This window comes from Rhea americana, unplaced genomic scaffold (assembly GCF_003343005.1).
Source record: "Rhea americana isolate MKP2758 unplaced genomic scaffold, rheAme1 scaffold_253, whole genome shotgun sequence".
Lineage (NCBI taxonomy): Eukaryota > Metazoa > Chordata > Aves > Rheiformes > Rheidae > Rhea > Rhea americana.
Genome location: NW_028186372.1, coordinates 580,029 through 594,258, shown reverse-complemented (window position 1 = coordinate 594,258; position 14,230 = coordinate 580,029). Strand labels below are relative to the sequence as shown.

The 14,230-nt window shown below is 37.2% G+C and overlaps 1 protein-coding gene across 1 annotated transcript in view; it reads right to left on the bottom strand.

The window, feature by feature from the left end:
- Positions 1 to 14,197, bottom strand: part of DCUN1D1 (defective in cullin neddylation 1 domain containing 1) — a gene marked incomplete at its 5' end in the record, with an annotated part of 19,650 nt that extends 5,453 nt beyond the window's left edge. Inside the window, 4 exons of the mRNA XM_085307107.1 lie at positions 3,464 to 3,594; positions 4,217 to 4,385; positions 5,626 to 5,842; positions 14,042 to 14,197. Of these exons, the coding sequence (XP_085163233.1) occupies positions 3,464 to 3,594; positions 4,217 to 4,385; positions 5,626 to 5,842; positions 14,042 to 14,197 (673 nt within the window). The remainder of the gene's footprint in view (positions 1 to 3,463; positions 3,595 to 4,216; positions 4,386 to 5,625; positions 5,843 to 14,041) is intronic.
- Between the last annotated feature and the right edge of the window lie 33 nt (positions 14,198 to 14,230).

Sequence of the window (14,230 nt, the reverse complement as noted above, 5' to 3'; positions counted from 1 at the left end):
AAAAAAACTCCCTAGCATTTGCCAAAGGCTAAACTGACATGCAGATATTGTTTATCACTGGCATCCAGTAACTTGTTAGTGGATTAAAAATAATAATAAAACCCCCACCATCTACACATACAGTACAAAACCACACAGGTATCTGAGCTCTCTACTTTCCATGATCTCTACTACCAGGAATCAATGAGGACCTTTTTATAGAACATCTTATCAAATCTTGTCTGCAAGACAACTGATCAATTGCACTGTCAAAAATAAAACAAACTTCCTTCTCCAAAAAAATTGCATCTTTAAAAAGCAAGGGAAGTGGGGATCTTTGAGGTGAAATCAATAACAAATAAAACAAAGCCCAAAACGCATTGACAGGTGAGGAAAAAAATAGAAGTTGTTGGGCAGGAAAGTGAGGGGGGCCAGGAAGTTCTGAGCTGGTTGATGTATTTGAAATTATAAGTTTTCCTCTAACAGTGTAACTGCATTATAATGCTTCCTGAGCAAAGTAAAGGATAAAATTCATGGAGGTTTTTCCATCAGCTTCAAGAGTGCAAGATTTCACAAAAAAGGCCCATGTTTGAGGCTCCAAGATTTTTTTTTTTTTTTTAAGTCACAACTGGTCAGTAAAAACACTGTATCTGAAAATGGCAGCTTGTTAAAAACAAAGGCTAGTTACTTCTCTTTAACAGAGGGTTCAGGTACAAAACACAAGCTTTTACTTTCAGCAAAAAATAGTCTTCCTAAAAGTGAATAGAAACAAACTTCAGATTAAGCTGATCAGTTCTTTGAAGAAAGCCTGGAAATCTAAGTTTAATTTACTTGTGAGGCACTAACGGTAGATGTACCAAGCATGCAAAGTCATGCAGAGATATATAAATATCTCTGCATATTTATAGTGCCTCATAAACAAATACTACAAAAAAAAAAATGTGCATTTTAATGTGCCTATACGATTACCATGTTAYTCTTGTGGCTAAGCAAAGGCCTTAAAACAACAAATTGCAGGAAACTGCAACCTCAAACTCTTTCAAGATGGGGCCAGACATATAAAGCACAAAGACATAATATCTTAGGAAGACATTACTTTTTTTTTTTTTTTTTTTTTAAGAAACTTAAAAGTAAGGATAAATTTTAAGATCTTCATAAGAAAAAGCAAGACTGTTTGGGGAAGTCCTCCTTAACTGGTAACACAGAACAAAAAAATGGATCAGATGTGAAAGTTTCAAAACTGACTGTCTCCTTTGACTGCTATGCAAAAAGAGAACAATGTTTGAGATGAGTATCAGTTAAAAGGTATTCTCAAATGATACACAAATATCACAGGAACTTTCAAGACGTACGCAGAAGTATGCAGAGGATATGCATTTCCAGAACTGTGCCTAAACTACTCAATGTTTGCAAGATTAGAGACCAATATATATTAAAAATCAATTTGCAAGTTGCTACAAGCAATTATTTAGACACTCCAAAATTAAATGCCTTCAAGGTTTCCAAAATTACTCTGTCCTATCATAAATTCATGCCTAGAATTGTGTGTTTATTGGCTTTATAAGAAATAAAAGGGAGTAAGCATTCAGATTTTAAACKTAGTTCTACACCACTTCTAGATCCAGACTAAAATCTCACAGTACATATATGCTACAGGGACTTGAGATAATTATACTTTGTCACTGTTAGAACTTAGTCTGCATAAATAAGCTTTAAGATTAATGAAGGGGGAAGGAAAAATTAAAAAAAAAAAAAAGCAAGAGTCAGTTCTCCTGCTAAATCATTTTTACTGAGGTCTATTCCATCTGGGATACTCAATACACTCATTTCTATATAGGCCTAAATAAATCAGGAAAACAATGTAACCCTCTTCTTTATACCTTAGAAATACAGAGAAGAAAATAAGAGGCAAGTATTAACCATAACAGTTCTGTTATGCTTATTCTGAAGCCTTGAGAAAATTGATTAAAACCATTTGAATATATATAACCATGTATCATTATGATTTCACTTTTACCAAATGACAGGAATTTTTGCAAAAAGATTTCATCTTTAAATAGCTTTACACAAGAAGTGCTATATAAATGCTAAATGTTATAACAGTAACCTGAAAGAAACCAATCAGATTGCAAAACTGATTCCACACTACCACCTAACTTCCAGCTTCTCACAATTCAGTTACTGTTCAGATGTTCCTTGGTGTGGCAGCCTACCTCCAAAAAACAAAACAAACAAGCTTTCTGTACAAAGTAAGAAGTAGCCCATTCATTTATTTGTAGGATTCAGATTTGGCTACATGTATATGCATGTGTATTTTTAAAGAAAAGTTTAGCAATGCTCTTCTAGCTTCTTCAAAAGACAACGAAATTCAGAATTCAAACAAAAACAAAAAAGTACAGAAAGATGTTAGAGAATGACTCAGATTCATAACTAAGACATGGAACTTTTGCTTACTTCATTATTTTCCAATATTAATTTTAACCCCCAAATGGGTCCACCTACACAAGGCACAGTAAAAGCAAAGCAGAATGCTTGTGTTTTCACAGCACACAACTGCAAAATTGGTGAGTGGCAAACAGTTCGAGGCATTTCCATCAGTGAGAAAAATAAATTTGCAAGCTGCTAACAAAAAACTCACGGGCTGTTTAGTGTTTTATTTCTTCTCAAAAGCTAAACAGTTGACTTAAGCTAACAGCTTAAATTTTGTTCCCCTATTTTTGCTGTTTTGAATAGACAGATTAATCTATTTCCATTAAAATCRTATTTTTCAAAAATTATTCTTAATCAGCATTCTTGTACTTCACCTATTATGCTAATGAAAAACATGATCAGCCAAAAAAACCAACCAAAGAAACAAACAAAAAAAACCCTCTGAAACAATGTAAAAAACCCCTCTCATTGAACCAATGGAAAAAGGCCACAGGTCAGTAAGTTTTACCTTATAAAGGAAGCAACAACAAAAGTCATCCAGCCCAAGATACAGAAATTTGTGCTATTTCAATTCTACTTTGCAAAGATATTTACGTGCATTTCTGGCCTTGCAAGAGACTTTGCACACTTTTTTTTTTTAAAAAAAAAAACACATTAAAAAAAAAATTAACCAGTTTTTACAGCTTAAATTCATCCTAAAAGTTAAAATTCCAATAATCTGTACATTGCTGCAAATTTTATGTGGTATAATTACACGTTTAATGTGCGATCACAATCTATTGTCTTAGAATTGTGCATGCTCTTAATGATAGAATAAAAATTCTCCCACATAAATTTGTGCAGTCTACTCTAACGATACAGACATTTCAATCAATTCGCAAATCTGACACTGATATCTGACTTTGACATCTATCTTTCACAACAGTGAGACATGTTTTATCCCAAGTGTGGTTATCTGAGTTTCAGACTTATTGAATCATAATATTTTCACTTACCGCTTTAAGCAGCCATTTACCATTCCAATGCATAAATGTTTACAAGTAAGAATACATACCTAAACCTTTCTGTCCCGGATTCTTTGCAAAGTTGAAAGTAAACTGATAAAAATCCTTAAATCTTCCTGGTTCTTTTAATTCTTGCTCCATCTTAGGAATCTGGGCCTTTAGTTTTTCTATACTGTCACATCTGCATTTTAAACAGCAAGTTTATTTTTGTATTAGTCATTGTGCCATAACATATAAGATACAACTTTTAAAATCTCTTATAAACTTTTTGTTGTCAGTACAGCAGGATTATTAAAGTAAAATTCAAGAAGTCCCTAACTAACCTGCATTTATACAACAACTTCATTTCTTTGTTATTTCTTCACATTTTCATTTGCACATGCTAACTCATAGACCAGATTCTATAATGTACAGTATTTTCCGAAAAATCAGAGAAAGCCAACATGCATTCCCATACAGCAAAGAAAACCCAGCTATGCTAGACTGTGGACCAACATCCTTGCTTCACCTACTTGAATAGCTCTACAGCAGCCAATTAAAATGCTCATGCTGCAAGTAGCACTCAAACCCACATCTCCTTTTTGGATCCCTAAGCATCTAGCACATAGAAAGCAGGTGCATTTTTATAGATGTAGACAAGCAATTACAGATTCTGAAAAGTCTCTAAAGTTTGAAAAGACTCTCAAAACATTCTGAAAGGACAATGTAATTCTAAAATCCCTCAAAGAGCATTGTTTCACTGTACGTTCCTATTGCTGATACTAGATTACACTGTCAGTGTCTAGCACCTATGGCACACTTACCCTAGCTCAGTCATTCCATCCATGAATTCCAGCTTTGAAAACTCACACTGTGTTGCAGCTCTGAATTTCCATGCAATGATGAGTACAGTAATGCTGGCTGGATCAAGTGCTAGGTCATCACAGAACTGCTGTATACCATCTATACCAATTTTATTTTCGTCTTGAGGATCTTTGAGATATAAAAGTAATTATCAAGCAAAACTCCTCAGATCTTTGAAAAAACTAACATTTCTTCAACAAGAGTTTAAGGGAGAGCATGTTTTCAAGAAGTTATTTCTGGGATAAGCCCACAAAGTGAGTATTTTAAAAACAAAGTTTAATTAGTATTTTCAGTAGTTTAACACTTGAGCAAATTACTGCAATAAAACCTCCTATATAATGAAGTTTTTATGCTATGTTCATTCACAGATAAAAGCATCACAAATATTTGTTTGTGCATGATACTCTGACTCATTCTAGTCAGAGAACAGTGGTCCTTTCCCACCAGCATACTTAATTCTTGACATCTTAGATAAGATTGCTGATATAGGTACCACTACAAATGACACTACAATATTGACAGGTCCATTACAAGCTGCACTAAGACAACTAAGCAAATCTCCCCATAAACTACTATACTGACATTAATTTTATGCATTTTCTGGCATCACCAGCATGCATGAGATTGGACAGGGTAACCTCCAAGAGGAAAGTTACATTGCCTGATTACCAATTCCAAGCCAGCCAGTCAGTCCTCTTTCCACGAAGGAGTCAACATCTGCTCTGGAAGTGAGATGCTCACATTTCAAGTGCACTAACAAAGATATACTAACGCAAGCCAACAAAGACTTCAGGAAAATGGTATTTGGATTATGCGCACACATGAAAACCAACACAGAACACAGCACTCATTTTTAGATTTTTTAAAGTGCTAAAACACTGAATTCGTTTTACTGTATTGAATCCACCTTAATGTTCATGGTAGAATAAAATCAGTTGAGCACTGCTGATAAAATAGATAAAAGACTTTGTTCTGTTTGTAATCATGATAAAAAATAAGGTAGAGTCCATCACTGGTATGTGACTTAACTCTATAAGGGACTGAGTCCTGAGTAATATGCCTCCCCCAGAAAAATCACCAACAGTCCACATTAATCACTAGTCATTGTACACAAAACTCCAGTTCCAGACCTTGATCTYGTACACGGGTACAAGACTTAACTGTAACTTAAGTTTACATAAAGCAACTGCATGTAATCCTTGCAAAAATCAAGGCCTTAAATATATTTTGACTTGTATTATTAGGTATGGAAAAACCAAGCCGAAAAAGTCTGTTAATATTTCCAAGTACAAGAATAGAGCCACAATGAAAGATTTTAATTAAGAATATACACAAGTAGGAAATAAGGCTTAAAATCCACAGTACTCACCTTTGTATCTGTTATATAGCTGTTCTAACTTCTTTCTGTCCAACGATCCTTTCACACTCTCTCGTATATAAAGTTCAGGATTTTGGAAGAAGTTGTCTGTTGCAACATCTAACTTCCAGTCATTCTGAGATAGACAACTTACTGCTGTCTTTTCACTAGATTGTGTGAAGACCATGAACTGACGTACTTTATCCTTCTGTGACGATTTCAACTTGTTCTAGCAAAAAGGAACAACACTGAACTAGAAATGTTTTACTACAAAAGAARAGAGAGCCTCATACAACTACTATAATTTTCCCCAGTAGTTACACTTTTTTCCTAATAACAGACATTCAAACCAACACTTCCATTCTCTTACTTTACAAAGTCAGCTAAATCAGAAGATACAAGTTTCATTTATTTTTATTATTTATTTTATTTAATTAGGCATGCAAATAAATGATTATGCATCCAGATACAGTCAGACTGAAGAACCTGTTGGATAGGTAAAAAGGATATATTCATACTGCTGTGCATACAATAGTACTATGTACACCAAAACCTGTTTTTGACAGTACACACACTACTCTGGAAATATATTTCAAACTTGCCTTCAGGCTAAGTRCTTTACGTTGTAACAAAACTGAGTTAAATCATCACAGAAGTCAAATATGCAATAGAAATACCCATTTTTATCTTCAGTCATGGAAGTTAAAAAAAAGGATATTCCTATCACATATTTGGAGATGTAACTGAATACCACAGCAAATTCACATACAGTTGTCTAGGGCACCTTGCTATTTAAACTAATTCCCCCTCACCCAATGCCTCTAGAATCCTCATAAAGAAGAAATTTTAGTGGCATGCCTGCAAAAAGAGGGGCTATCAAGATGCCTAACTAAAGTTTGTGTATACCAAAATATTTGATAGATTAATTGCTTCCACATAAGCAGCAAATACCAAAGCAAATGGAAAAAATCATCACACCGAAGGGGCTGAGGCAATCTAACAGCTTGCCTCTTTCAGTCCCAGCTCACTGAACTCAGAAACTTATTCCCTCTACTCCAAAAGCATGGAGAAAGAGGTGCAAGACCACATGCCAGGAAAAGGATCAGCCCTCTTGACAGCAGCAAGGCATTAGGCCAGCTCGGCCATCTCAGGGAAGCACACATCAAAACATCTTCGGCGACTGATTTAGAGATTCTCATTCTGAAGGTGCTCAACTCCACCTAAATAATTTACAAAACATTCCTGCAAGGCAACATTTCCACCATTTCACAGGTGCAGGATCCGAAGCTCAAAAAAAGGTATGTAATTTTGCTAAAATGTGGAGGGGGCAGAGGGAAGGAAGAAAGAGAGGAATTAAAGGTGAGAACTATCGAATTTTTGGCCTGATGCTCAGACCCAGAGACACTTACCTCTCTTCAAGTGCAAAATGTAATCAAGAACTTGCTGCCAGTAAGTTACCAGTATAAAGTAATTCCCAAGGATATTTTTGATGAGGGGAAGCATGCTCAGTATTTCAGAGACATTAGTTACATGAAACTTTAACTGCTAATTCAGAGTAAGCAGTCTTACAGCACCTGCACTAAATTCAAATCCAGTTCTAAGGTTCATTCCAGTACATTCAAAGCAAAAAGACTCCAAATGTTACAGCTTACTAAAGTTCTGACTAAGTCAGGACTGCATTTCACATATGGCACAAATRTTTCTTTTGCAATGTATCCTGCATTCTAGCTAAATTTGTGTATTGTGATCATCACTGCAATTTCCAAGTGCACGGCTCTTTCTCAGGGGGGCAGAGAAAAAAAAAGATCTCTAAAAACTATAAACTATTCTTAGTCAAAGAATGAATAGCTCAGAAAAACCATGGACTGAAAGCTCTCATTCCAAAGGATACTTAGTGTCCAATCACATCATCATTAGAAAAAAGAATCAACACTGCACAACACTAATCTGCCCTAGAAGTCAAAAGCAGTTTTCTGCTGCTTAATGACGGTGATGTGAACACTGTTATTCATAAGAGTAGTTAAGTTACCAGCTTCAGAGCTGCACATTTTATAAATAAAAGAGAGTAAATCTGACTTAAACTGATGCTCACATAATACACTAAACAGCCTAGTACCCTTTACTTTAGGATCTTTTCAGGGAGGGGAAAAAAATCTGCAAAACTCTGCTGAAACTAAAATTTTAGCACACACACTGCAGGTTTAAATACAGTGATACTAATTAGAATATACTAAAGTTTCAGTGTGTTGCTTCTTTATTTTAGTCTCTTGAATATTTTTCTCATAACAGACCTTTTGCTAGACAAGTTTCTAAAACTCAGATTTTTCAGGAACAGTTCCCAGTAAAGGTCAAGCCATCTGAGGTCCTGCAAAGGCTCACTGTGGAAAATTGGCACATATCTTCTTGGAGATACTGAGCATCCACGGTTACTGAAATTAGATTTGTGCGAGCTTTGCATTTCACAGAAGACATTCAGCACCTTACAATACTGACCTCAAACTCTCACAAAAGTTAAACTTCACTTATGCTGAAAAACACGTGAAATTAATTCAAGAAATTAATAATGAATTTAGTTGCAGTTTTTACAAACATACAATAAACATTTATATATATATAAAAACACAAGCCACTGAACGAAATCCTAGAAACCAAGATGAAAAAAATCCAAGGCTTATTCTGTCTCAATTACTAGCTTCCTCAAACCAAATCCATGCAACCAGACYGCTGCATCACCATAGATTCAACTGTACTATAAGACAAGAGTCATGCTTACAACATGAGCTTTTTTGGACAAGGCCAACTGTTTYAATCATTAGCTTCCTTAGCTCCATTTTTTAAAAACGTACATAAGTATGCATAGTGCTTTTTATAGTGAGTATTCTTTAAATCCTCAAGAAAGAGGCTTTGTTTTGCCCTATGTAACCTACTCCGGCAAAAATAAACTCTAAAAGCTTATGACACAAAACAAAAAGAAGCCAAGGAACAGGCTTACAAGGGCTTCATCCCTTGGATGCTGAAAACCACAAAAGGTAGTGGGTTTTGCCATCTAAGGTGAGTATGCATGTCATTATATCCAAAAAAATTGCAGCTTAAATCACTTTTATCATAAAAACTTAAATGCCACGTAGGTACATGAGATATTCCTATCCTTGGGGTTCCCTAAATGATAACAACAGAATAAAACCTTTTTTTAAAAAAAAAAAAAAAGTGCATGGAATCTGGCAAGAGCCAAGCAGCTAATAGTACACAATTAGTATAGCATCCTGTAATAAACTATGGCGCAATAAATCACTCTGCTCAGCCATAATCTCTCTCTGGACTACTTTTTTTTTTTTTTTTTTTTTTTTTTTTTTTTTTTTAACTGGTCAAATACGATTTAATTTTTAATGAAGTCCAAAGCCCTTTATATTTGATGAGCCTTTCCTCAGAAGCTTGTCAATGAGGACAAGACACTAAGTAACTGGACAACTCTTGGTCGGCCTACTACGGGACAGCAAGAGACAAAATTACTGCTGAGTTTTTATTATCTTGTTACAGCTCTTATTTCATCACTTGAAAAAGTCACACTTCAACCAGGAACAGGCTCCAAGTCTTCTGCACTTTTAAGAGCTATTTCTAGAAGCTGAGCTCTAACAGTCTATTATTGTTTTAAACGCGCCACACAGAAGCTACAGCACCCTATAACCTTTAATCCTGTATTCATCAGGCAACAAGTATCTTATGCTGCAATTGTACGTGCTGTAATGTGGTACAATCCATTTAAAATCTTTCTACTAGCATTAAAGTTGAGATAAGATAAAATTCTATCCAACAGATCTCATTTGCTAGATATACAGATAAAAATCAACAGAAAATAAATGAAACTTTCTGATTAGTCTTATCCTTACGGTAAGAGGAAAGTAAAAGCCCACACCTTCCAGCCTTTGATCAAGTTTGTGGGGTATTCAAGCTACCTTTTGTAATAAGGACATCATAAGAGACAGAACGTGACCTTGCTTTAAAAGTAGGCTCAGAGCAACCTCCCTAAACGACAAGTCGCATTATGTAGATTCACAGGACTACAATAATTACATCTTGCCAATGAAATTCTGATCCTAGAATATCRGCTTTAAAATGAAAATCTACCTCCCCCCAAGTCTGATAATTCTAATTCAATAACCTGTCTTTGACAGTGACCAATACCAAATACTTCAGCAAAAGGTACAGTTTTTTCCCCCTCCTTCCTGGCCTCAGACTGAAACTTCCTCAGTCTCTAGGAAATAAAAACTGCTAGAACTGATCTGCAAACTTTGGCTATATAGTTGGTTTTCCTTGTAATCTTTTACACTCAATTTTTAGTCACTTCAAAGACTAGCTTTATACACTGGCCACCATCACCTGCTGCAGAGCTAACAGCTGTCCGGTTAAAGATGAGGGCCCCACTCTAGTGGATAATGTTCGTGGGAAACAGCAACGTCCTTCGTCCCATACCGCCTGGACTGGAGGGCCCAGGATTCCTACCAACGTACCGTTTTTGGACCTTGCTCAAGTGTTATACGTGACTGCCAGCTAGACAAGCAGCACGTGATCAGCTTGAAGAATCCCTGCCCAGAATTCCTTCTGCCCCCCGCAAAAGGCATTCACACAGCTACTTCTCCATCATGAAGCCGACTTTTCACCTGCCCCTTTCCAGCCACTGCTTACAGGTGATCCAGCTCTCCTTAGTCTCCCCACAAGCAAAAGGAATTTGAATGACTGAAGCCTGAACAACAGTGACATCTGTGCTTTTGTTTCAGAAAAGCCTGTTAAGTTCTCACACATGTGACAGGTAAAAGCCTTTTCTAAAATAGTATCTACCTCCACAAAGTCCAGGCTTTTATAATAACTGCATTTAAACCTTCGCAAGAGATCTGGCTACAGGAAGCATCCCTGTGCCAGCAAAAGATCCAGTAACATGAGTTCTAATACAGAGAAACTAATCCAGCCTGAAGACAGTCGACTGTGTTTGTGCATGTAATAACCTTACAGATATGACTATCTGTCACATCTTTACACACATACGCACAAACGATCACAAGAATATTCCTTCCTTCCAGTGTCTAAACAACACCATGTTGGAATACATCYGTCAAGTGGACATACAAGGCACCTGCAAATAATCAAAGTTTACTGCTTGCATTCAACAAACACATGGCTGAGGTTTAAAAGGCAAAATCAGAAATATTTCTTCTTTGAAAAGAAAATAAGAATTAATCATGACTTATTTCTGTCAAGTCTATGAATACACCAATTTACATTTTAATTCACCAATTGCCATGGCATGTCTGCATACTACACAAACAAAGATAACATCCAAGTTAAATACAAAATAATTAAAGTAAATACAATATAAACAAGCATGTCCTTCCACTAAATTTTATTTTCTACAGTTTTCTGAAAAGAGGACAYGCAAAGGAAAATGGTGAAGACAGTCTGAAGAAGAAGCTTAAAATGAAGTAAAACTCAATTGTTTGCAGTGGATCAGAACACAATTTAAACATTGACAAGACCTATTGATACATAACATCCAAAGAAAGAGCATGAGCAACACAAAGTTGCTTTTTACATCCTCTAAAATTCTTTTAACAGATAAAATCATTTCAATACTTGCATATGGGTAGTAAATCTTTCTTGGAAAATGGTAACATAGCTACCCAGAAGAATGAAGTAGCTCTAATAGTGCTTTAAGACAACTCATGTTAACCTAACAGGTGGAGGAAATATSAAAAGCAGAGCTTTTTCAATTTTACCTCCCTTCACCTAAAAAGGGAGTAGGGAAAGTACAAAACAAAGCTGTCAGTTTTTTAGCATTCTTAATTCTGGTCCAGGCGGAAGCTCTATTCAGCCATTAGAAGCTGCTTTCATAGTATATATTTGCATTGGCACCATAAAACATCGCTAAAATATCAAAAGCTACATAATAAATCTCACACCTTGTTCTCAGAGTATTTCATATTCCTGCATAATTTTTCCATGGCTCTAGTTAAAAGTGATTTTATAGTACAAGTTCAAAGGGCTCTCTAGTAAGCTGCGAGAGGAAACAAGATCATGCACCATCTTGTCCAATACTCGACTACCCAGTCCTAAGTACTGTGCCAAGAATCTGCAAGTTTTACTAGAGGAAAACCAAAACCAAACATTTAGTATCAACACACTACTACAGACATGAACAGGCACCATATGAAGCTGCCYAGCAGAACTGCTTGTTGAGTTAAACACCACTTAATATTGTCATAAACTAGAATAACATTACAGGAGACTGTGTCCATTATTTAAAAATATAGTACTAGGAGATTTTCAGCTTTCTGTCATGTGAATTTTATTATACAAAACTATGTATTTATCAACACAGAAATATTCTTCAGAGAACACAAAGTGGACTATGTAATAGATAATGTAAACAAAACTTAAGGTTAGCATTTGGCTCTGGATAAATATACAAATATGTTTGTCTTGATTATCAAACATGGTCCTAAATCAATTAAACCATTCAGAATAGTAAAGCTAGCAGCTCTGCTCCTCAGGGAGGATGGCTTAGAGCGTAACCGGTCAGCTCGCTGCCAGCAGCTCCAGCCTGATTTGCAGGTATGTCACTTGTCCTCAGGGTCAGTGTGGCGGAGCAGCAGCACACCAACAGATAATGGTGAAGGGAGACCTCTTCTACAGGGGTTGTTCAGCTCAAATGTGAACACAGGCCTCGGAGAGGGGCTGTTACCGTGAGCCACGGATTGCAGCCAGGGTGGTGTACCGAGAGCTTTTGAAGTTAACTAAATGGCCAGAGAGAGCAGTCAGCCAAACAGGCTGCTGAGATGGCCTCCTTTCCACGTATCGGACAAAGACAAGTCACAGCCGGGAAACCTCTGTCCCAAAGGCAGTGGCTGTACAAACACCAGCAAGGCTGAGTTAGAGCCAGCAGAGCTTTGACCGGTAGTGCTGCACGGGCAAGTACTGGCCAGGCCTCAGCTGCAGGAACCAGCTGCAGCCACTGGAAGGTCCAGTCAGCATGGCAGAGCAGAAGGGCAGAAAAATGGGATATCAAACCTTGCATTTCCACATGAAGATCTCCAGATCTCTGCAACCAAATCTCCCCACCCTTCCCCCAAAAYAGATGGAAGTTTTTGACATATTGCAAGTATAGGTACAGAACACTATACCTGGGGACTAAACCCTGTATTTATAATTTATAAAAGCTGCAGCCTGTCATTTAGTCTCACTTCAATGTCTATGCCATCCTTTCAGCTGGGTGTTGGAGTCCACAAGCAAAAATTGGAAATTACCAGTTTGCACAGTGCAGAATGACTATGCTTGGGGCCATGACTAGAGTATTCAGATTCTCCCTCGAATCTGATAAATAACAATCTATTAGTATTGTTTCACAGAATATACCTTCTAGTTCTTCTCTCAAGTACTATCAAGAAGACTAAGCAGACAGGCTTCTGCTATTTGCCACAAAAAGCTATTCTTCAGCACGATACGCCTCACTATTTCTACTATATTGCAATTTATTAAAGGATTGTTCAGTTCARATTTCTAAATATAGCGCTAACCAAAAATATATGGCTACACATGAACTCTGTATTTATTTTGCATACCTGCACTCGGTATACTGTGAGACAGCTCTAAGTGATTTTTCAGGAAAAAATGTCTTCATGAACATTACTAGGTAAGTGTTATTTGAGACAACTCCAGAAAGCGCAGAGATACAAAATACCTACACAGCCTGAACTTAATCCAGACTTCAGTTCTAGATTAAGTCAAAATGAAAATCTACACCGAACTATTACATTCAAAATTGAATCGGTAATAGCAGTGACAAGTTTATTAGAGGTCTAAACACCACACTACTAATTTAAAACCGGGCTAATCAAATTTTTACGCCAAAATAACTCCACCAGTTAGAGATGCTACTTCAATTTTTTTATATATACTATCCCACTTACCAGCATACCTTTAACTGTAGGTTTAAGACAGCTTTGTACCAACGTTATGTACACCAGTATATCTTAGATTTTCTCCTACACTCTTGCTAAGGCAATGCACTGCTGTGGGAAAGTTGTTTTACTTTAAGCGTAGAGACGTAGTTAAAGCTGTACAGTTTGGGGTAGGCCTATAGGAACGACGATAAACATGCTGACTTGGGTGCACAGGACACCGTGCCCATACKACACTGTGCGCAAGAGACCAAGACAGGTCTCCTTTCTTTAAAGCTAAAATATTTTTCTTCTTTTGCAAAGAAGAAGAAGTTTTATTCCAACCACTCTGCTTTTCTACTAGCATAGGGCAAAGAGGGAAAGACAGCAGACCTGCAAGCCCAGAGAGCAAATCCTCAGCTGTTAGGATAACGTTTTTAAGGAGAAAACACGAGCGAGACCAGCCCTCCTTTACGACACTCGCACGAACAGGACCTTACCGAGAGCACAAAGCCCACAAACCCTCCAAGCGCATTCCAGCTCCAGAAGGACCAAACCGCCCCGCTTTCCCGGGGCTGGCGGAGCCCAGCGCCGCCGCCGCCGCCAGCAGCGCTCAGGAAACCGCCCCAGCTCCGCACGGGGCTCCGAGCAGTCCCCGAGCCGCCGCTGCCCCGCGCCCGGCCCGCCGG